At 40.3% G+C, this 21,603-nt stretch overlaps 1 protein-coding gene across 3 annotated transcripts in view; it reads left to right on the top strand.

Moving 5' to 3' along the window:
* The window catches only part of cdh4 (cadherin 4, type 1, R-cadherin (retinal)), a 223,535-nt gene that overhangs the window by 168,474 nt on the left and 33,458 nt on the right, over positions 1 to 21,603 (top strand). For all 3 annotated transcript variants that reach the window (XM_055010957.1, XM_035955916.2, XM_023287477.3), the window contains 3 exons: positions 79 to 234; positions 6,625 to 6,769; positions 19,034 to 19,206. In XM_055010957.1, the coding sequence (XP_054866932.1) occupies positions 79 to 234; positions 6,625 to 6,769; positions 19,034 to 19,206 (474 nt within the window). The remainder of the gene's footprint in view (positions 1 to 78; positions 235 to 6,624; positions 6,770 to 19,033; positions 19,207 to 21,603) is intronic.

Here is a 21,603-nt window from a genome sequence, read left to right as displayed (position 1 = left end):
CAGGACGAGACTGAAAAGCTGGGACTGAAAAACAGATTTTCCTCTCTGTTGAACTTGTTTTTCTGGTTCTGTCCTCAGATCCGCTCAGATCAGGATAAGGATGTTGGCATCCGCTACAGCATCACCGGAGCAGGCGCTGATCAGCCCCCGAGTGGTATCTACAACATAGATCCCATCAGCGGCAACATGTTTGTCACCCAACCCCTGGACAGAGAGGAGAGAGCCTCCTTCCATGTAAGGAAAGAAATGAGCGTCTGTCTTTGTCTGTTTCTGTTTACCCTCCATCTCCACTTACGTCTGTCTCATTATCTCCTAATTATCCCCGTGGACATGAGCGGTGGCTTTTCTCTTCCACATCTACCTTTCATCTGAACGCTTAGGTTGTCTGCCAAAACAAAACCACAAGTCAGAGCACATTCAGGGGACTCTGTTGTACTTTACACCAGCCTTTCCAGACCTTGACTGATGCTGAAGCCAGCTATGAAATGAGCAACGCCTTAACAAAACACAAGCTGCCGTCTAGATTGAGGTTTACCTGCACAGAGCGTGAAGACTGTTGTCTTTGGTCTCACCATCAGAGCTAATGAGCAGGTGCAGCTGTGTGTGTGTTTGTGTGTGTGTGTGTGTGTGTGTGTGTACTGCATGCAGAAATCATAAGCAGGTCTTTTCCTTTCCCACTTCTCCTTTGTGTACTGCAGGCCCACACATTGCTGCACCTCATTCACTCTGTGTAACTGTGCCGTTCAGCGGGCCTGGCTGACAGCTGTACGGTTAGCCTGCATGTGGCCCATAGGATTTCCGACTACCACACACACACACACACACACACACACACACACACACACACACACACACACACACGCACACACACACAAGAAACTGAAGGGTTGAGTTTATGACTGGCCCCTCTGGAACGTCGGGTTAAACAGCTTTGTGGATGTGTGAATTAAATATGTAGACCACATGAGACTGTTGTTAACACCAGGCCATTGGTTCATATACACACATTACAGGTTTCACTTTATATCAGCAAAGACTAACACCTCCGCTTGAGGTGAGCGCCGGTGTCAGACTCACGACGCCCGCACGCCTGTCAGCATGATAGATGGCTGCGCCGCTGATAGAGCTAATTCAAAAGCATGCTCCTGTCTTTGGAGGAAGGAAAAGAGTGAGTGGAGGTGTGGGGCACAGACTCAGCAGTATGCACACATTACAAACACTAACGCACACACGCATAAACTGTACGTGCACTGAGTTTAAACAAACACGAAGCTCTGCGTGATTGTCTTCTTGATCGGTTCGTCTTCTGTGTTCCGTTTAGTTCCAGAAGATGCTCTTGTTCCTGTACCTATAGGCTCTGGACACTACTGTATGTGTGTGTTTGTTGTCTCTCCATACCTGGGATCAACACTCAACCGGCAAATTGGGATCAATAAAGCAGCCAGGTTATTGGTCCCTGGGAAAGGACAGCCGCTCAGTAAACAGTTCTTATTCGACACAGCCTGTAGTGAAAACAGTACGTTAGGTTGAGGGCACTTCAAGTTGAATGTGCCTCCCATTTAGACTCCGTGGACCCATGCTGCTTGTGATGTGATGTATGATTTAGTGCAGGAGAATGTAGCCAGCATTTGACCCAGGGGAAATTTAGTCCATGGCTTACTTTCTTTCAACTTGACAGGAAGTTCCCGGCACTGCTGTGCTCTCGTAGGCCAAACTTTGCTTGTTAGTTTTGGGTTCAAGAGAAAAGAGAGACGAGGCTGCTGTTTTTGACAGACTAGCACCAGGGGGAAGCGATCTGTGAGGTGAGGAGAGTGGGTGTTAGCCTTGAGTTTTGTCAGACAGAGCTTCTGTGAGGCAGCAGGGCGCGAGGAGGATTGAGCAAATATGAGAACGTCTGTGATTATTTTTTTCCCTTTTTGTTTGCATGAATGCATGTACTTCAGTGCATAGGGAGGATTTGCATTGGTGTCTTCCAGCGATGCACCAGTTGCAGTCGTCTGTTCTGCAGCATGTGTTCAACAAGCTGCAAATATGTGTTTAACAAAGTTTTAAAACATTGTTGGTAATCTATATTAACATTACAAAACTCACAGCCACGTGAGCAACTCCGTGACACTAACAGTAACCGTGTTAATATACTGGTGTTTTGCATTTATTGGTTTTTCTCGTGCACTATGACAGTTATTCAGTTTTTAAAATGACTGCAACTAATAGGAATGTCACTAGTTTTGCAGGTACTTGGTCTTGAACTTTCTGCCCCTTTTTGTTCCTGTCACATTGTTTTACTCAATGTGGACTCATTTTTTATTCAGTATCAAGCCCTGCTCCTCTATTGAAGCAGCATAATCATGACTACCAGTAGATAGAACTAAAAAATATCTTTTGTAAAATATTGCACACAGTTTTAATGTCAGAAATCACAAGAAAAGAAAAAGCAGATATTGAATTTCTTTATTTGTTTTACTTATTGGTGGCTGTACACACTATCAGTATTTTACTGCTTAAATTGTGTCATGTGTGCAGATTTTTACAATATGACATGCAGAATGAACAGCTTTTGATGAAATACCACAATTTTAAATTTAAATTTGGTTAAATTCATTGAGTGGCACATCATAGACGAGTAGCTTAAAGACTGCCAGTAAGTTGAAAATCTGATAATTCTTCGTTTTTAACTAAGGCTAACTCCGATAAGTGATCTAATTTTGTATGTAATATAAGGGTAATGTGCCTTTCAAACCTGCTGGCAGATTTTGGGGTTCAGGGGTTTGAACTAAAGTACTGACCTGAAGACGACTGTCGTTCAAAAGTGTCAGGATCATTAAAGTCATTAAGATGCACTGGGTGCTTTTCATTATGTTAACTTATGCTTCCTTGCATCCACTCTTCACCTGTGACCCAGAAATCATTCCCCCTCCACAACCATGGAGAATCTTTCAATCCTGTAAATGCACTGCAAGGAGAAGAAGAGAGAGGAGGACCCACAAGTGTAGTTGTTTTTTTTGGTTTGTTTTTGTTTTTTTTGTTTTTTTTTTTTTTGGGGGGGGGTTGTCTCTTTTTTAAAGGTAGTTTTTAGCCTCATAATAGTAAAAAATGGCACATCACTCCAGGTGCTAATTTGGTGACTCTGAAACCTTTTTGCTTGGTACATTTTTGTCAGTATGGGATCAGTAGTGATGCAGACAAGAAGTTGCCATTTACCAAATCAAGCTAAAGCAATTAAGCATTTGTCCTCTTTTAGGTTCATTGGTTCATGTATTACTGAATTTCCCTTTGGGGATAAACAAAGTTCTTCTTGTATTGTTTGTATCTTAATTTTGTAGTGTTGGGCAAAGAGCAATCAGTCAAGTCAAATTACTTTATTGTCTTTGTACATTGTACAACGACTTGATACTTTCTCATTGAAATAACAGAAAAACTACCAACAAACACAAAACATGCAATTTAAGAAAATGTTCGGTATCTAGTTCTAACAGCCACTATAGTAAAGTGCAACTTCCAGCTTTATAAACTTTAAAGATGCAAAGAAGAGGGTTAACACGTGGCAGGTTAACATAACAAGGATTCTCAGGGTGATACACCCTAGAAGCTTTGGAGCCTTTCCATCTGGCAGACCATAAGATATTTCACTAAACAAGTGATAACTTTGACCAGTTGGTGAGAGTAGAGGAAAAAAGAAGACATTTTACAGGTTTAAATGGATGCCAAGTGGGTCGCCAACATCAATATAGGGCATAGATCTGGGCAACATGACTGAGGAATTTAGCAAAAGGGCTCCAAGGTTTCAAATGTTTCATATCAGTCAATATCAGTTCTGATTTATGTTTAGACCAGAGATTAGATTTTAACCACCTTACTTTGAATTGAACCACCTAAGTCAATTTACTGAGGCACAGAGGTAGTAATTTTAATGTTAACAATGAAAAACATACATCACACGTGCACTCCTGCATCAAATCCATCAGCCCTCCGAGCAGGCAGCAGGGAGTTTATCACTTAGTTGAAGCTGGTGTTGGCCAACAGTGTTGTGGGTGTGAAACTACCGGTTCCCTGCTGGCCCCAGCCTCCAACAGGGGAAGTCTGTGGGGGAGGAGAAAGGCAATGAGAGACTCAGGTGACATTGAAATAGAGGGATTCTGAAGATCGAACAGAGTTTGGTGGAACGAGTTACCAAACTCTGTTAGATTTGCAGAATCCCTCTCAGTCTTTAAGAAAAGACTAACGACCCAGCTCTTCACTGAACACCTTTGTACTTGGCAGGCTGCAAAGAGCAAAAAATATATATAAAAGATTCCTATTACCTCCCACTTCCACTTATGGCTCTTATCAAGGTTGTTTTCTCCTGACCAGATCCTTGCTTGTTACTTTCAGATGTACGTCACTGTGGATAAAAGTGTCTGCAAAATGAAATTGTAGAAACTGTAGACTAGCATGCCTCTGGAGACCTGCACAGAAACCAATTTTCACGATGGTTTGCACCGAATTAATTAAAGAGAAACTATTAAATAATTATCTTAATGTTATTGATGATGTATCTGTTGCCAATATACATCACAACTGTTTTATCAACCAGACCTAGAACAAAAGCGTGGCAGTTTTGTAAAATAATAGCAATAGTTGCATACCTCTATGTTTCCACGTTCAACCTCCGAAATTCCTTGAGGAATGCATAATAGAATAAAAAGTGGTATGGGTACAAGCAGATGGGAAGCAGTTACCGTAGAACAGCATTTTAATAGAAAAAGGAAAAAAATACCACATACAGAATTCAGCGCAAAATCATCAAGTGCCATGCAAGTACAGATACATGTTGGGTACGGGAGCCAATGGGGCAAGTACAAACTGTTTTGTCCCCTCTGTGCTTGGTCCAGTCATACTAAAGCTCACCCTACAGAATACTGATGTTGCTTCACACACATATTTGCAGTCTGCACAACACACACTCCTCCAGGCCCTCAGATCACATTTCCAATTCCACCATCGAGCACACAAACACAGACACACATAAACAGGCTCCCAGGAAGACACAGAGGCAGACACACACAGAAAAGTGAACATATAGACGAAAACTCATATAGAAGTATGAGAAAATGCGCTGGATCATATATCCACAGGCAGAGAGGATTAAACATACACACACGAAAACACACAGTTTAACGCAAAGACAAAAATACACAATCATTATCGCGCATTCACACACATGAGCTGAAGCCATCCCACATATCGCAGTCACACATCCTCAGCGTGCAGTGTTCACAGCTGAGGAAACAGATTGGCCTTGTTTGTTTGTTGGGTCCTCTCTCCATGTTTGTTTGCTGTGCTGCAGCCAATGGAAAACTAGCATCTTGAGGATCATTAAGTGGCTAAAGAGGGCTCTTTTGATTGGCTGCGTGCGGCTCCCCAGCGTGTATCTTTGTGCTTGTCAGTGTCCGTGTTAATATGCCTAAACATGTGTCTGAATTGGTGTTTGGATACGTGTGTGAATGCTCAAGCGGCTGCGTGTTTTCGTATGGTTTGATACATCCTTGACAGGCAGGCACAAAAGCCGACATGATTAGTTGTGTTTTGGTGAAGGCAGGTGTCGCCATTCAATCTTTCATGTCACCCCACAATACATCATGACTTCCTGTAAATAGGCTGACAGGCAGATCCTCCTCGACTGTGTGCAGACAAAATATTTTGCTGCGAGCGTGTCGGTTTTAGCCAGAATGAGAGCCCTTCTCCATTTACCGAGCCAAGCTGTGACTGAATAACATTTCTGCAGAGGATATGAATTTCTAGGCAATCGAATGAGAGTAATGTAAGTCACGGTGAACTGTGCTGGTTTGGTTCCAGGGCTATTACAAAGCTTTGCGTTATGTTAGATATCATTAGTGGGGATTGGTGGGGAGTAGAGGGTGTGTAACAGCAGTGGTGGAGATTAAGACATCCCACTGTAGATGATAATTGCTTTTGTCAGTCCTTCCTGTTCGAGCCCCCACACCCCCACACTGCCTCTTTGTATTTTCATCTCTCATTTACTTGCACAAGACTCAGGCTCCTTCCCATCTCTCTGCCTTTTTCCCCGCACTGCCTTTTTTTTTTCCTCCCTTCATTCGCTTACTCTTTGCTGTCTCCATTCTCACCCTGTGCATTGTCAAGGAACGGCTCATCAGACGGAGACATCCATCCAAATGGCGGGCTTTGTCAAAACAAGCCGAGACAAACATTCTCCCTGAACAAAAAGAAGCCACAGCTTGAGCAGCAACACCTCTCTGATATTTTTTAGGCCTCTGGCTGTGCTAACAACAAAATAGGTGTTGTTTGTGTGTCTGGAACATTTCACTACTTTGCCCCTTTCTGTGTTGTTGTGGTCTGTGCCAAGATACCAACAGGATACTCATGGCCCATTGGCAGACAAGAAACAGAATATTTGCCAGCTAGATTAAGTTGCCAATTAACAAAGTCAAGGTTGCGCCGTGTGCTGAGTTTGTTCCAGTCCAGAGCGGCTGCAGAGTTTCATATCAATCAAGCCAATGCCCCGCTGTCAGAGTTAGTGGAGCTGCATTTAGTTTTTCTTTCAAGCTCGTATGTGGTGCTGAATGCTAATAATGCTTTTTCACTTTCATTTCTGTACATTGACAGCTGCGCGCCCACGCAGTGGACATGAACGGGAACCAGGTGGAGAATCCGATCGATCTGTACATCTACGTGATCGACATGAACGACAACAGGCCTGAGTTTCAGAACCAGGTGTACAACGGCTCTGTGGCCGAAGGCTCCAAACCAGGTAAGACTTTGTCTCTTCACCGTAGATACAGCTGCACAGTAGCACACCTGTAAGTACAGGGTAAAGTGAGAGTTCCCTATAAATAGAATGAAATGACAGGTGTGACAGTAAAATCAACCTCAAGCTTTTAGCCCCTTGACGCCTGAATTTATTTACAATTAAACAGAAAACATTTTTTGTGTGTTTTTGCTTTCCAGCTGATGCTAATATAAGTGGAGATAATTTGTCTATTACACTTAGATACATAGATATATAATAATAATAATAATAATAATAATAATAATAATAATAATAATAATAATAATAATAATAATAATAATAACAATAGATATATAATAATTAGGTCCCACTCCGACCGGTCCTACGAGAAACCAGTGCTTGCAAAAGGTTCCGAGCTACGTATTGAATATGCACAGACCAGCAGTGGGGGAATGGATACGCTGTCTGGGCTGCAGTCTGAATGAAAATGGTATGATGCAAATCTATGACAATAGGCATCAAGGGATTAAGTTATCATTTATTATATATATGTTCATTGTATGTATACTACCAGTCAAAACTTTGGACACACCTTTTCATATTTATTTATCTTGTATTATTTTCTACATTGTAGAATAATACTGAAGATTAACGCTTTTTTGTTTACAACATAATTCCATATATTGATGTCTTCAGTATTAATCTACAATATAGAAAATAATTAAATAAAAACCCTTGAATGAGAAGGTGTGTCTAAATTTTTGATTAGTAGTGTACATGTATCTTTGTTGTTGGGGAACATTTTCATGTTAGCAGAGTAACTTTCATGTAGAATAGAATAGAATAGAATAGAATAGAATAGAATAGAATAGAATAGAATAGAATAGAAATACTTTATTGTCATTGTACACAAAAAATTGTACAACAAAATTGGTGGGAATATCTCCCCATAGGGCACTTACAAACATACAATAGACATTAAGTAATAAAAGTGATAAATATAGAGAACAACAAAAGTCCACATACTTACATTCTTGCCCAAAAAACTGTCTTGATGTAGCTCAGTATAATTACAGAAGAGTTACCTAAGGGGTCAAAAAGGTCAAGTTTTGAGGCCAACCAGAGAAGATGTGTTTACACCCCTAAAAGGTTTTTGTCTTTGGAAAGATGGACTCAGCATTTCTTACATGATATGGAAAACTCTATGATAGGTTTTCAAATTTACAACCTACTTACAACGAGCCAATCGGAAAAGAGTTTGTGTTCACTATAAGAGCTGTTACATTTCTACTTCTTCCTTGGCTGAGAGAGGAGTGAGGTCTTACTCCCTGTGTTGAGTAACGTCTCTTCCCCATTGTAATGATGTACTTTCTTTTCCATATGGTTAGCAATATTACATTTACAGAAAACCCAGCGGTGTGTTTGTTATTCAGGGGTAGAACCAGGCGTAAAATATCCTCGATAAAGGCCCTAAATTTTGTCCCTTGTGAGAGTTTACTTCTTTCAAACAAGTTGCTGTAGAGCAAACTTTGAAAGAATTTAAATGGGAGCTGCTGAAGGAGACACTTATTGTGATGCTACTGTGTGAGGTGAAAGAGGTGCACATGCTGGTGTTCACAAATTAACTGGAAATTAGGTTTTGTAACTGGATATTAACACAGTCAGCAGTTGGAGCTGCAGCAGCGATAGTTACTCCGTATTTAACAGCACTTTAAGTACTTAAACTGTTCCTTCTCTGAGTCATAACTCAACCAAATCTTACCCCACAAACATGACATGCACAGTTTTGACTTTACAGTGAATTGTTCATTGTTATATAGGATATATAAGATTAACGCTCATTAACCTGGTTGGAAATTACAGAAAAATATAAGATGATATAATTAAATAGATTTCAACCAGTAGCTCCCTGGGTAAGAAAAAACTGTACAACTGTAATGAACTATACAACCAATGCATGTTGTACTATGGATACAAAGTAAACCAATGGCAACTCTCAGTGATTTTGAACAGCTTCCCTACTTGGCCATTTGCATAATCGTCCCAACTCACAGACAATTTACTTGCTATTACATTCATGGTTGTGATGATGGTAAGTGACACCCAAAAAACACACACATTTATATTATTCATTTTAACTGACTGGAAGTCTAATTAACTGGTCAACAGCTTAGTTGTAAAGTCAACACCTTTGTTTAGATTGAATAAATCACCTAGTTAATGTATTGATCCAAACAAACTGCCCTTCAGACACAGTTAGACGCAGACAGAGTGGAATCCAAATAACCTCCCTAGATGTGCTGCTTTAAACCGACTGTATAACCTGCAAACAAATAGGCATGACAGCATATCAAATTGTACTTTTTACTAAGGATAAATTGTAGTCCTGCGAATGCATTTAATAGCTTGCACAGTGTTTTTTTTTTGTTTTTTTTTAACAAATGTGAGCGCAAAGAACAATCCTGAATCGAGCCACCTTTGTCGAACAGAATAAAACACCCATCATCCAGTGGTTTCCTGCTTCTTCTTCCTTTTTTTTTTTTGGTTCGTGACCTTTTAAAGTCACAAGTTTGACATTTGTACCCGTCTTACCTAATGTACAAACCAATAGAGCTGGAGAAGAACAAGATGTGCCTTTTGTTGCAGGAGGACTTTATGTTCCCAAACTGCACTTTATGTTCAGTTGTAATTGACTGAGTCATGTTAAAAAGCCAGAAAACACCTAAAAATACAGTCGTGTAATCATTTAATATTGTAACCATTTGATGCAACTATTTAAATGAATGCATGGAAACTCACCACTGAGCACTTTTGTTGGTTCGTACTGAGCTCTGCTAAAAATCACTAATGTGATAATCCATTTGAAGCTTTATTTTAGACTGCTGTATTATTAGCTGAAAGGTTTTTATTGGATTAGCTTTAATTAATACTAATAATTGCGGGAAGAAAATGCGAAAATTTACTATAATCCACAGCCTCTTATTGTTTGAGAATCCTGTTTACTTTTCATTTCAACCAATCAAATGCTCATTTTGTGCTTCAGAAAAACTCAACATTTCAATCTTACACTCGCCTTGAATACATTCGGTCGTTCCGTCTTTGAGGAGAGAATTTTCTCTTGAAATTTTCTGTGCGGATTCAGACGGGGGGCAAGTTCATGATATTTGTTTTACAGTATCTCGGCTGGATGCATCATTATCAGATTCTGCAGAGCATGGAGAGATGTAGACCTTCCCTCAGAATCGGGGAATGGTTGTGGTCAGCGCAAAGCTGGAGACAAGAGCAGAATGTGCAAGTAGCTCTCATGTCTCGACTGGAAGAACTCGTGTTCTAACAATCAGACCCCGAGGACCCATGTTTGTCTTCACAGCGTTCAGATATTGTTCTGCTGCAAAGTTTAATCTCAGGGGGATTTGTAAACAATATAGGAAAGCATGTTGTGCATGTGTATGGGTGTGTATGGATGAGCGAGTCCGGGATTGAGTTTTGTGTGCGTGAACGCTGGTTATTCCTCAGCGGAGCGTGGGTCTATATACAGAGCTCCTAATTAGCGAGGGCAGCCAGACATTCCAAAAGCTACTTTCTTTGTTTTCTCACTCTGATAGTCTCCGCGTGCTTTAAAATGAGAACATGCAACGACAAAAGCATTTGAAATCCGTGACACCAATTAACAAGAAATACATTACACTATGTACAGTATAATTGCTGTGCCCTTCATTAAGCAATCACTGCCAAGGAATGTTTGTTTGTGGAGCTCATGTTGTTAGGTGTTAAGAGTGCAGTGTCAAAAAAGCATGATGTGTGTGGAGCACTGTGCTTTTTGTCTGCCTTTGCTACTGTCACTGGCCCCTGAATTGATGAATTTTAATTAGGAAAATACTGTAGACTGTGTGTTGGCCTAATTGCCAGTTTTGTTGAAGAAAACAAAATGATTGTGATTCATCTTCAGTGGAGGCTGAAGGAGACATACTTTTACGCTTTTCTGGCCCATTAAAGCCTTTAATATATGCTCTGCCAGTTAAATCTTTTACTCACTATTAATGGACCCAGTTTAGACCTCAAGTTAAGTGCTGCACAGTTTTGCTGGAGTTGGTTTTTGTGCCCAGCAGCACTGATTCCAACCCCGCAGTTAGAGAACGTGGCCAAATATAAGATATACACTTTAGATGATGTACATTATTAATATCAATTCTGACTTTGACTAAGCTCTCTTATGCACCTTTCTTTACATACTGGAGTCTCTGCTGTTTTTCATCACAAAACCTGAGGCGACAACCAAAAATACTAACATTCAATAAAAAGAGCTATCTTGAGTGAGACAAAGGGGAATCTGAGGCGCTCTGAAGCACAAATAAAACCTGATTTTTGGTTTAAGTGAGCCTCAGATTCTCAGGATTTTTTACTTTGTCTCTCTTTCAGTGCTATTCTACAGAACACCTCAGCTGCTATTCTAGTTTTTGATGCTTAATCTGTATTTCAGACAGGACACTTTGTCAGATTTAACCATTTATTTTGGAATGACATGCATTTGTGTTTGGCGGTGACTCTGCTCAAGTGATGCTGTGGAACAACCTGAGGAAGCATGACACAGACAGTCCCTCAGATCACAAACCCCTCAGCAGAGCCAGAGATTCACATTTAAATAAATGCAGTGTGGACACAGAAACAAAGAGACCCACTTAAGTGGTCATCATTATACAAACTCCAATATACATAGTTTTAATGAACAATCTGTGTTCTGCAGTCCCACAAAATATGAGAAACATCCATTCCCTTAATTCTTTCTTCCTCTACAGCTGAAAGAGTGTCTGAACGAGCAGTTCAGGTTTGCGGCTTGCCGAGATGAGAAGAAAAGATATGCACTGCTCCCAGCCGGCTGCTCGTTCTCTTCCACCGACTAGACAGAGTAGATTCAGAGGCGTGCTGCAGTCCTCTTTGTAAAATTGTCAGAGTTATGAAACTAAACCTTTAAAAAGGAGGAGGTGGAGATTTGCGTATCTGTAGAGGCTGGTGTAGCAGACAGAATGGTTATAAAGCACGCTAAGTGGAGGGGCTGGACTTCGTAGAAAACGATTGGACAGAAAAGGACCTTGTGACACCCTGACTCCGTGCATGTATGAACTAGCGTAAAGCTGTATTTGTGGCGCTTCTCCTTGCTTCTTAGTGTAATAATATCATATGCATTCTTCATCCAATGTTGTAAAGAACTGACATTTTCAGTGATTAATAGAACACCCACCACTGCTGAGCTTCACAGATCTTCAGAGTGCAGCCTTTATTTGCATTCAGTTTGGATCGATCTGTGGATGAGAAGGCCATGAATTCTCTCAGGTGTTACTCCAGGTGACTCCCTCTCTGTCCATCCTGCCAGCAGATGGAGTGTTGAAACCTGTCACAGTGTTGCAGCTGACAGGTGCTGCTCTGGGCGGCGATGCTGCTCAACACGGTATCAGTGCATCCAGTATATCTCAGTTTTCTGTCTCTCTCCACCCACAGCAGGTGATGAAACAACAAAGAATATTAAAACATGGCATCATGTAATTATTCACAGCCATGTGCACTTTTTAGAAAATTATTGTGCCTGTTCAAAAATGGCAAACATCTGAATTATATCACATTTTCTATGGAATTTCAGCGTAGTTAGCAAAGTCACGTTTGAATGAAACATGAAATACGTCTCATTAAATTAGTTATTTTTGCTAATCAAAAACCATCAGATAATTTTAAACAGATTTTTTTTGCCTAACTGTCAATGCAAATTGTAAAAAAAAAACTGCTTTTAACTGTATTTTCTTAAAGAATTTACTGTTATTTTATATGTTTTTCCTGTTTTGTCAGATTACAGATCATATCCATTAAAACACCTGTTGACAAAAACAGGCAACAAAATTAAATAATGTCCACTTTAAAAAATCTGTTTTTACCATGATTGCAAAATTACACTGTTTTAAATCCACTAAAATAATAAAAAATATATTGTTATCTTACAGATATTTGCCATTATTTTCTCAGTTTTGGCACTTTCTGAATGTTACAGTATTCCATTTTTTTAAACATATTTTTCTGGCACTCTTGCTGCCAGATTTTTACAGGATTTTTTTTTTCTTTGCTGTGCAGAGAAGACTTGTTTGTTTCATTTGTACAGCTACAGTGACAGCAGATCTAAAGCCTTGGCAACAAAAGCAAATTATTTGTATGAGTAGATACCAGTAGGGTCACAGTGTAACCTCTAACAGAAACACTGAACAAAAAAGTTTAAACAATTTGGAGTAAACTTTTGCAGAAAGGAAAATATGCCTTTCATCTTCAGTGTGCACAGTGTAAAGTACAGGAAGGCAGTTCAGCTGTTCACTATATTTAATATAATTGAAAAATGTGTGCAGCAGCAATAAAACTTTGTCACAGATAAATGTCCAACCTGCTTTTCTAAATGCCAAACAAAGTGTGTTTGTGTGTGTGGAGGGGGTGTATGCGTTTAGCTACAATGGTGTCATTTTCAGTATCTACAGACCCAGATATCAAAGGTTCTCTGAAGCATTACAACACATCTTCACATCTTGCACTGTGTGAAAGCCATCAAAGAGGAGGACCTACAGGGAACCACCCTTATCTCCATCTCCAGATGTTACGTAGGGAGAGATCCGATCAAACCGTCAGGCTCCGGTTTGAAACATTTGTCACTTTCCGCCACCGGGCCCTGCGTACCACCAAATACACCTGTGACTAATAGAATTAATTCATGCAAGTAATCAAATGTACCAAAGCAGTGCATCGTATACAGCCGTTGTTAATGAGGAATAAATTGAATTGAATCTGAAACTAATGAGAATTGTCTCGGTAAAACTTGTTAAACCTGTTAAATGTGTGCAAATACTTTTTTTGGTAGGGCTCCTTATTTAATTTATGGTTAAAAAAAAAAAAACAAGAAAAAAGAAGAAAAAAAAAGAAAATACAGCATCTTCACAAACCAGCATCTTGTCAAGAGAGGTCACCAAAATGATGTGAAAACCGTCAAGACGGTGACATGAGACAGTCCTTACGTTGTGTTAAGTGGCCTCAGATGAAGATTCAGCAAGATGGCGTGACTTCTTCAGAAAGCTCTTGTGTTCTGAGGCTACAGTGTACTCAGAACATCTGCCCCCCCGCCTCCCTTCCTCCTCTCCGGCTCTGACAGCAAAGTTGTTCCCTTTTATGGACCGTCTTTCTCAAAAAGGGCCTTCTGAAATGAGAGAGCAAGATCAAAACCAGCAGCTGAGTGCCTTCTCTCACAGTCGATTTACCCTCCCAAGGGGGGACAGGGGAACTGCATTTCTCTCTCTCCCTCTCTCTCTCCTAACTGTTGCAGAGATTTAAGAGGCTTTCTCTCGCCATCTTGCCTGGTGGAGTTGAGGGGGTGGGGGGAGGTTAATTAGGGATTGGCATAAGAGCAAGGGAGATGGAGTGATGGGGGTAAATAAGAGGTGGTGGATGCTCCGGGGTGTAGAGGCCTCTCCAGAGAACACATCAGGGTCACATGAATTTTTATTGACACAGAGGGTCGGTGGTTAGCGGTGCCACCTCACTCTGAAAGACAGGGGGGGGTTTTTTGCATTTTTTACCAGTTTGCTCTGACAGGCGAGCAATGTGAAGCAGGAAATCACTTTTACCTGCAGACAGATAAAACTCACCCATCTGTAGTTATGTGTGTTTCTCATAGTGTGCGTTTTGAGACGCTGTCAAAAAGCCATCAGACATTTGTTGCTTCTTCTCATGCAGCCCAGTGAATATTTCTGTAATAGTTTAATATCTTTAATATTCTTCAGCAAACAGCTATCAGATTCTCTTGAGGAGTCTCGTAATATTGTCTAAGGGCGTCATTTTTCTGCTGCTTTTCTGACAAGTTATGTTTTCCTCCTTGTGATGGCGAGTAACTGTAAAAAAGTGTGAAGCCCCTGAGCATTGAACAGATTCTCGGTATAATGTTTTCTGTTTTTTGTTTTCTGTTTCAAACCAGCCTCCCAACAGGAGCTGCATCAACCGCTCTGACAACATGTTGTTGAGATTCAGAAGGTTTGCACATCTGCGAGCCTCTGCGATCTGCGTTTACCCAAAGCACATTTCTTTATGTAACCCTACAGAAATGTGCTTGTGGATTTTTGTCGAGTATCATGATTCTAGCCTTAGCCGAGTTTGCAGCGGATAAGAAGCAAGTCAGAGTCATAACATGCTTTTTCTAATTCTAACCCTCTAAACTTAAAGCAGTTTCTGGGCATTTTTTTTTTGCTCCTGTTGCATTTTTTTTTATCACTGCAGGCTCATTTTTCACTACAGTGTAAAGTCTTGCACCCTTACGGAAACAGCACAGCCACGTCTAGAATAGAAAGAACTCAGCATTGTCTGTAGGGCGGTATGACACATTTAGAATGCAATAAATCGTAATAAAAATAAAAGCCTAAAGTTGATTTTCTCTGCTTGTTTATTTTACAAAAATTTAAATAACTTGGAATCAGCATGTAGAATATTTCCCAAGTGCCCACGGGTGTTAACAATATTGCAAAAGCTAATTCTTCATACTGAAGATATTTTACAACTGAATTTGTTTAATTTGTTTCTGGTCTGTGTGAACACAGCCTGCAGTTCAGCTGAAAAGTCCCTCATTTTTGTCATGTGACTGTTGGTGGCAGCTGACTTTTTGTTTTCACAGAATTTTTTTAGTTTGCAGAATTTGGTTCGAATAAACTTTTTATTTTAGAATTTTAAGTCTAGATTTGGTTCATTTTCCAGACTGAGCAGCATAATGAGTAGTTCAAGGATTGTTAAAAAGTTGAAAATCAAATGATTCTTGCTATTTTTATAGTCTCCGGATCTGATAAATGGTGTATTTTTGCAGATTTGTTAATGATAACGTGTTTCAGACCTGCCAGGACATTTGGGGTTCAGAGTGTTAAGTCACTTTAATTCTGACTTGTAGAAGGAATCAGAGTTAATTAGCACATACGTAGAGTTTGCGACTTGTAACTGAGAGATTAAAAGGAATATAGACTTTCAGTCAGATCAAGCTCAAGAAGCGCTGCATCCTACATTTACCACATTTGCAACTCAACAATGTGTTTCATTAGAACCTTCCTGTTGTTCAACACCTACATGTTTCAAACCATTTTGCGGCAAGTTAGTAAATAAGCTTTCTATTTGGAGTTTCAGAGTCCAAACTAAAATAAACTCAATGACATCGTCTCCCTCTGTCAGAGCAGGTTGATGTCATAGAAAGACATTATACAAATGTTTTTTATAGGTCAAGTAGTTCTCACCATGACAGGTTAAGTCACCCGTGTGTAAATCAGTGGAGTGCTCCTTTAGAGAAGCAGCTAATGCAACTGCTCATGTTTAGTACAGATGATTCAACCAGGGTAATTTTAGACCCATCCAAGCCTTGGACGTACTCCAACTATTGTCTATTTAGAGAAAAATATCACTTTTCCTGCAACTGGAGCTCTGGGCATCTGAAATAACTCCCCCCACTCAGCTGTGGGTCGCATTAAAGTAAGCAGGGAAACACCGACATGGCTAACAGGCTGTAACGCAAGAAAAAAGATTCCAAAAGGGCAGCTTTGATCTGGCCTTTGCACCGAGGTGTGAATACCAGTTTTCGACCTCATTTTTAGTGACGGTGTTTGAATGGTTCAAATGGTTTGACCGCAGCTTTGTGTCCTCAGTGTAGTGGACACCATTAGAGGCTCTTGTGTGAAAACTCAGTGTTCCCTTCATGACTTCTGCTGTGATTCACCGGGTTTCAACCTTTTCTCTTACCAACCTTACCTCTCAACCTCTACTTCTCCTTCTCTGGCTCTATCTACTGTACCGTGGCCACTCTTTCCTCCTGAAAGGCAACCTCTATCTTCCCTCCATTGATGAGAATTATTATCCTCTTATACTGTCCATCCCATGCCCTTTGGCTCCCTCACTTCCCCTTGTACTTTTGCTTTCAGTGGTCTTTATAAACTCCCTCACCACTCTTTTTGATCTCTTCACTCTCTTTTTCAGCTTGGCAATTTTCCACTCTTCTTCCTATCTTTTAATCAGTGTGCGTCTATCTCCCTGTCGCTGTTTCCGTCTGTATCCATCTCCCTCTATTTTTAATCCATCTCTTTCTAATTGGAAGGCAGATGTTGACTCCGGCTGATTAATGTTTAGGCAGCAGATAGAGCTCACCGGTGATCTCCAGTCACGTGAGCAAAATGGCCAGCAATATACACGACTGCCACCAAATTTTCAGGTCCAGTGATTTTGGCAGAAAAGCAATTAGGATTTGGAATTAGTGTTCAAATTAAATAGGAATTAAACAGGCTCAGAGTTTAACCCTTTTCAGGCATATAGCGTTCCCTGTTTGGATCTGAAAGCGCACCAGCATCATCATATCGTTGAGTCCTCCACATTGAGATGGAAGATAGCAGCACTAACATGTGATTCATCACGTCCTGTCTCTCCCTGCAGGACTGGAAAGGTTGATTATATATTGGCGCTGTCCTCAGTGGAATGGCAATAATTGTTTTTTTTTTCTTTTTCCCGTCTTTCCTTGGACTCTCTTCTTTTCCTTTGCTGGTCAAAGTGACAAATCCCGCTTTGAAACTTAATGAAGTTTGAAATAGAATTTGAGGCTACAATTATCGTGTCCATGCAGGCTGTCACAGAATGATGGTGCCATCTAGACCCAATTATTGGAATGGAGACACCTGTAACTGCTGAGAACCACAGGCGAACGTCGAATCTGCCATGAATCCAGTGACTCCCTGGCTTTGGTTAAGACATTTACATTTATGATTTGGAGGCAAAGCTTGACTTTCTCCTTTAGCTCTCACTTCTTCTGTTCTAAAACATACATGACATGTTTTTTTGTGCTGACTAATTTTGATTGCTTTGATGTGATAATTCAACGTTACTGTATTAGTCCCCACTCAGCGTGGCATCCACCATCATGCAGGGCTCATGCATTAGCTGCTGACTAACATTTTGATGACTTCTAGCGTGAAAACAGTGGAAATATGTTTTGAAAGCACCAGAATTGTAATCAAAATTACAATTTTGGCGATAAATTACAACATGCAGGCATTATGCCATGTGAATTACCGCTTTCCCTTCTTTGCTTTCTCATCTCCTATTTATTCTTCAGCTCCTCTGTCCTTGTCTTTCTCCTTTTAAGTCTTTCTCCACTTACACAATCTTCTCATTCAAGCATGTTGGTGCTTCAGTCGTCTCTTCTCTTTGCTGTCCCCCTCCTGCAAGCTGACAGCCCTTTTTTTTTCTCAGCGGCAGCAGCAGCCTGTAAATGGCTGCCTGATGGAAAGTGACATTTTCACAGAACCCTGAGAGAGAGGCGAGGTGATCTCTCCTCTTTCCAGCACAAAGTGCTCCTAATTGCCTGGTCGCATTTGTGAGCCCAGCTGACAAACTCGTGCAAATCAATAATTCTGCTCGGGGAAGATGCGAGGACGCAGAGGCTCTCATCCTGATACATGTTGAGAGGACACAAACAGTCACATGCATACAGATACACACGTGTGCCTGGAAGTATACGTCGACATACATGCGTTCTTTTCACACACAAATACTTGCAAACGCTACCCCCCCCGTCTCAACACCTCTGTGCTGTCGGCCTTAAATGGCAGTGTTTATCTGTGATTCTAAGACAAATAGGCAGAGAGTATCGAAGCATTAAGGGCAGTCACGGTGCCGCTGAAGGCTGAAATAATGGATGGTGGAAATGGCAGAAGACCCAGCGCTGCTCATTACTAAATGGACTCTGCAGAGGTGCAAACTTTGCCCCATAAGCTTGAAATGTACAGAGGAGAAAACAGCACAGCTTAAAATAGGGGCTTATTTAACAGATTTTGTTTGTGTTTTTGTACTATGCTCACTAATAGCTCTGCCTCTAAAAGTTATTTGCCAAAGAACAGAGAATGTCACAGCAATTTGAAAAGTCTGATTGACTTGTTTCAAGTTTATAAATGGGTTTGTTGTCTGCTGAGTCTCCTCTTAGTCTTCCTTCTTCTCTTTGATATTTCCCACAAATTCATTAGCAGTAATGGGCTTACAAGGAACCTTCATTTTGCCGTATGTGTTTTCTAAAATGTATGTGTGCAAAGGACCATGAGCAGCACATCTTTGTATTTTAATGAATGTCACTCGGTTGTTTTTCTTCTCTACTTTTTTTCGAGCTTGACCTCTTCTAGTGCGTCGCCTGCATCTCCCATTATTCTGCTGTGCCTCTCGCTGAGTGCCGCTGGTTGACTATCTCTTCTCTCTCCGCAGGCTCATCTGTGATGCAGGTGACAGCCACAGACTCGGACGACTCCACCACAGCGAACGGCATGGTGCGCTATCGCATCCTCTCGCAGACGCCCCACAGCCCCATCCCCAACATGTTCACCATCAACAGCGAGACTGGAGACATAGTTACAGTGGCAGCCGGCCTGGACAGAGAGGTCAGTATGTGTTCTGGATTGATTTTAAGAGCATCATTCTATCTCTCCGTGTCTCATTTGTGCCAGCAATAAGACGACATATTTAGGAAGGTTCAGTGATGTTGTACAAAGTCAGTATCTACAGTAATTACTGGGAAAAACATCACATTCTAATAAAATAATAATGAATTTTTATTATATTAATTTTTCTAGACATCTATTTATAATTTGGTGTATTAACATACATTTTTTCATAGTAATTTGTAAACCAGTCACTGTAGACAAGCTGTATTCATTTAGAACCCAGGTTTTTGCAGGGTCAAATCTCCTGCAACTTCCTTAAACATAGGAGTTGCCTTCATCAAGCAGTAAAATAAAATGAAAACAGCTCCATGTCATCCCATTTGGGCCATAGTTTAACCCAAAAATGTACATCTGTAAGTCTGATTTGACAAGATTCCCCAAATAGATCCTTATATTCACTAAGTATTTGTTAAACAATGCAAATAAATGAATGAAAAGTCTCTCACACATTTATAATTTGGTACAAACAGGAGCCAACTGAAACCGTGAGCGGCTGTAACTCTGCAACCAATCAACATTGCAGACATTTTCAGGAAGGTATAAATTACAAAACATCACCAAATTCTACCGAATGACAGCTTCCATTTAAAAATATTTCTGAAGAATAATTGAGTATACCAATGCAGCTTTTTCCAGTTAATATCTTTGGCTGTAATTATATATAAGATATAACTTGTGTAGGTACATTTTACTTTGATGTATGTGTGTTGATGTATAATGTATATGGGTTTTCTCAAAGCTGCAGGACGAGCTAGGTGCCAAAAATCTTGTCAGAAGAATCTATAAGTACAAGCCCGGGGAGTACTAAAAAGGGTGCTTCAATGCTTGTGCGCTGGCACACTGAATGGGAAAATACTGGGATGTGAAACATTAGAACCTTTAAGGGCCAAAACAAATTCTTAAAAAGACATAGACTCCTACGTTACATATACAGATGAACCTGCAATTTCTGGGAAGAATCCCAACAAAATCTACAAATTAACAGATGAATTTTCTTACCTTAATTTAATGTAGCAAAGAAGAAAAGTAAACATTGCTCAGTTAGTAATTAATTTACCTGAGACTCTCCACTGTACAATATAGAAATACCAATTAGCATTAATGAATACATACATAAATAAACACAATCAACAGGTCACACTGCTAATATGTGTTTATATTCTTACATATCTGGAACAGAACAAGAAAACCCAACAGATTAATGCTTACTAAAAATCAAGATATGAAGAAAACAATCTATCAACTTTATGTAAGAATATAATAAATCACAGGAAAGTGCAGAGAAGTAGTTAGTGTATAAACCCAGTAAGCCTCATGAGTATCTTATCAGGATCCTACCTTTAGATGTTAAGACGATATGTTCGATCCCACAGAGAAGCAATGACGTGGCGTCATGTTATTTTTTAATCACTGAAATGCTATCAACTTGCTTGTCTTCTTTGTACAGACTGAATTTCTTCTGAATACACAAGTGTATAAAGTGATCTAAGTTTAATCCCTGCATGTAACTGAAGCTTAAAAAAAATCTGGATTGCTTTCAGCCACTTTTAAAGATGGCAAATCAAACAAACCAAGCAGAAAATTCACTCATTAATTTCATTCATCTGCTTGTTTTGTGTATAAATAAAAAATGACAGGCAAATATTGAATGCTCGTCTCGGGGCACAGGGCAGATATAATGGCCACGTAAATCCAGCACCTCTCTGCTGGCGAGGTCGCAGGAGCGTTCTTTTCATTGTCATCTTTCGTCTCATCCACTGCTGGTGTGTCTGTTGCTCGCTGTAGACATTTGCCGGCCCACACACCACCGACACCGAGGAGCACATCATCCCCGCTCCATCCTCCGTCTTATTCTGCTAATGAGGGAGGTCACATAGGGTCAACTTTTGTTTATCCCAAGCTGCATCAGGTGACTGTGGGCAGCAGCGTTTCATTGCAGACTGTTTATCTTGCAGCGTGTCTCTTGCACAGATGCACACGCTTATCCTTATCTCTCTGCGGTGCAAGATGAAAAATCTAAGAAAGAAAAAAACCTAAAATGAACAAAATCAGGAAAACATCCATATCCACGCGCCGTCGTTATGAGGATCATCTCTTCCTCATAACTTCGTTGGCTGATTTTATTACCGACATAAAAGCACCATTGAGTGTGTCTCATAATGTTTATATTCTGAGAAGTCCCATTGGTCCCTCTTGGCACTAAACCTAGCCAGGCAACACTTTGGAAATTAAAACAGGATTTTACCAACAGTAAAGCGAACGCATTTCGAGAATAATTACGGTTAAAATCTCAAGAACAGAAACAGGTTTTGATAACAGAAGAAACAATACATC

Source organism: Amphiprion ocellaris, chromosome 5 (assembly GCF_022539595.1).
Source record: "Amphiprion ocellaris isolate individual 3 ecotype Okinawa chromosome 5, ASM2253959v1, whole genome shotgun sequence".
In the NCBI taxonomy this organism is placed as follows: Eukaryota; Metazoa; Chordata; class Actinopteri; family Pomacentridae; genus Amphiprion; species Amphiprion ocellaris.
This window is presented reverse-complemented; position numbering and strand designations above follow the sequence as displayed.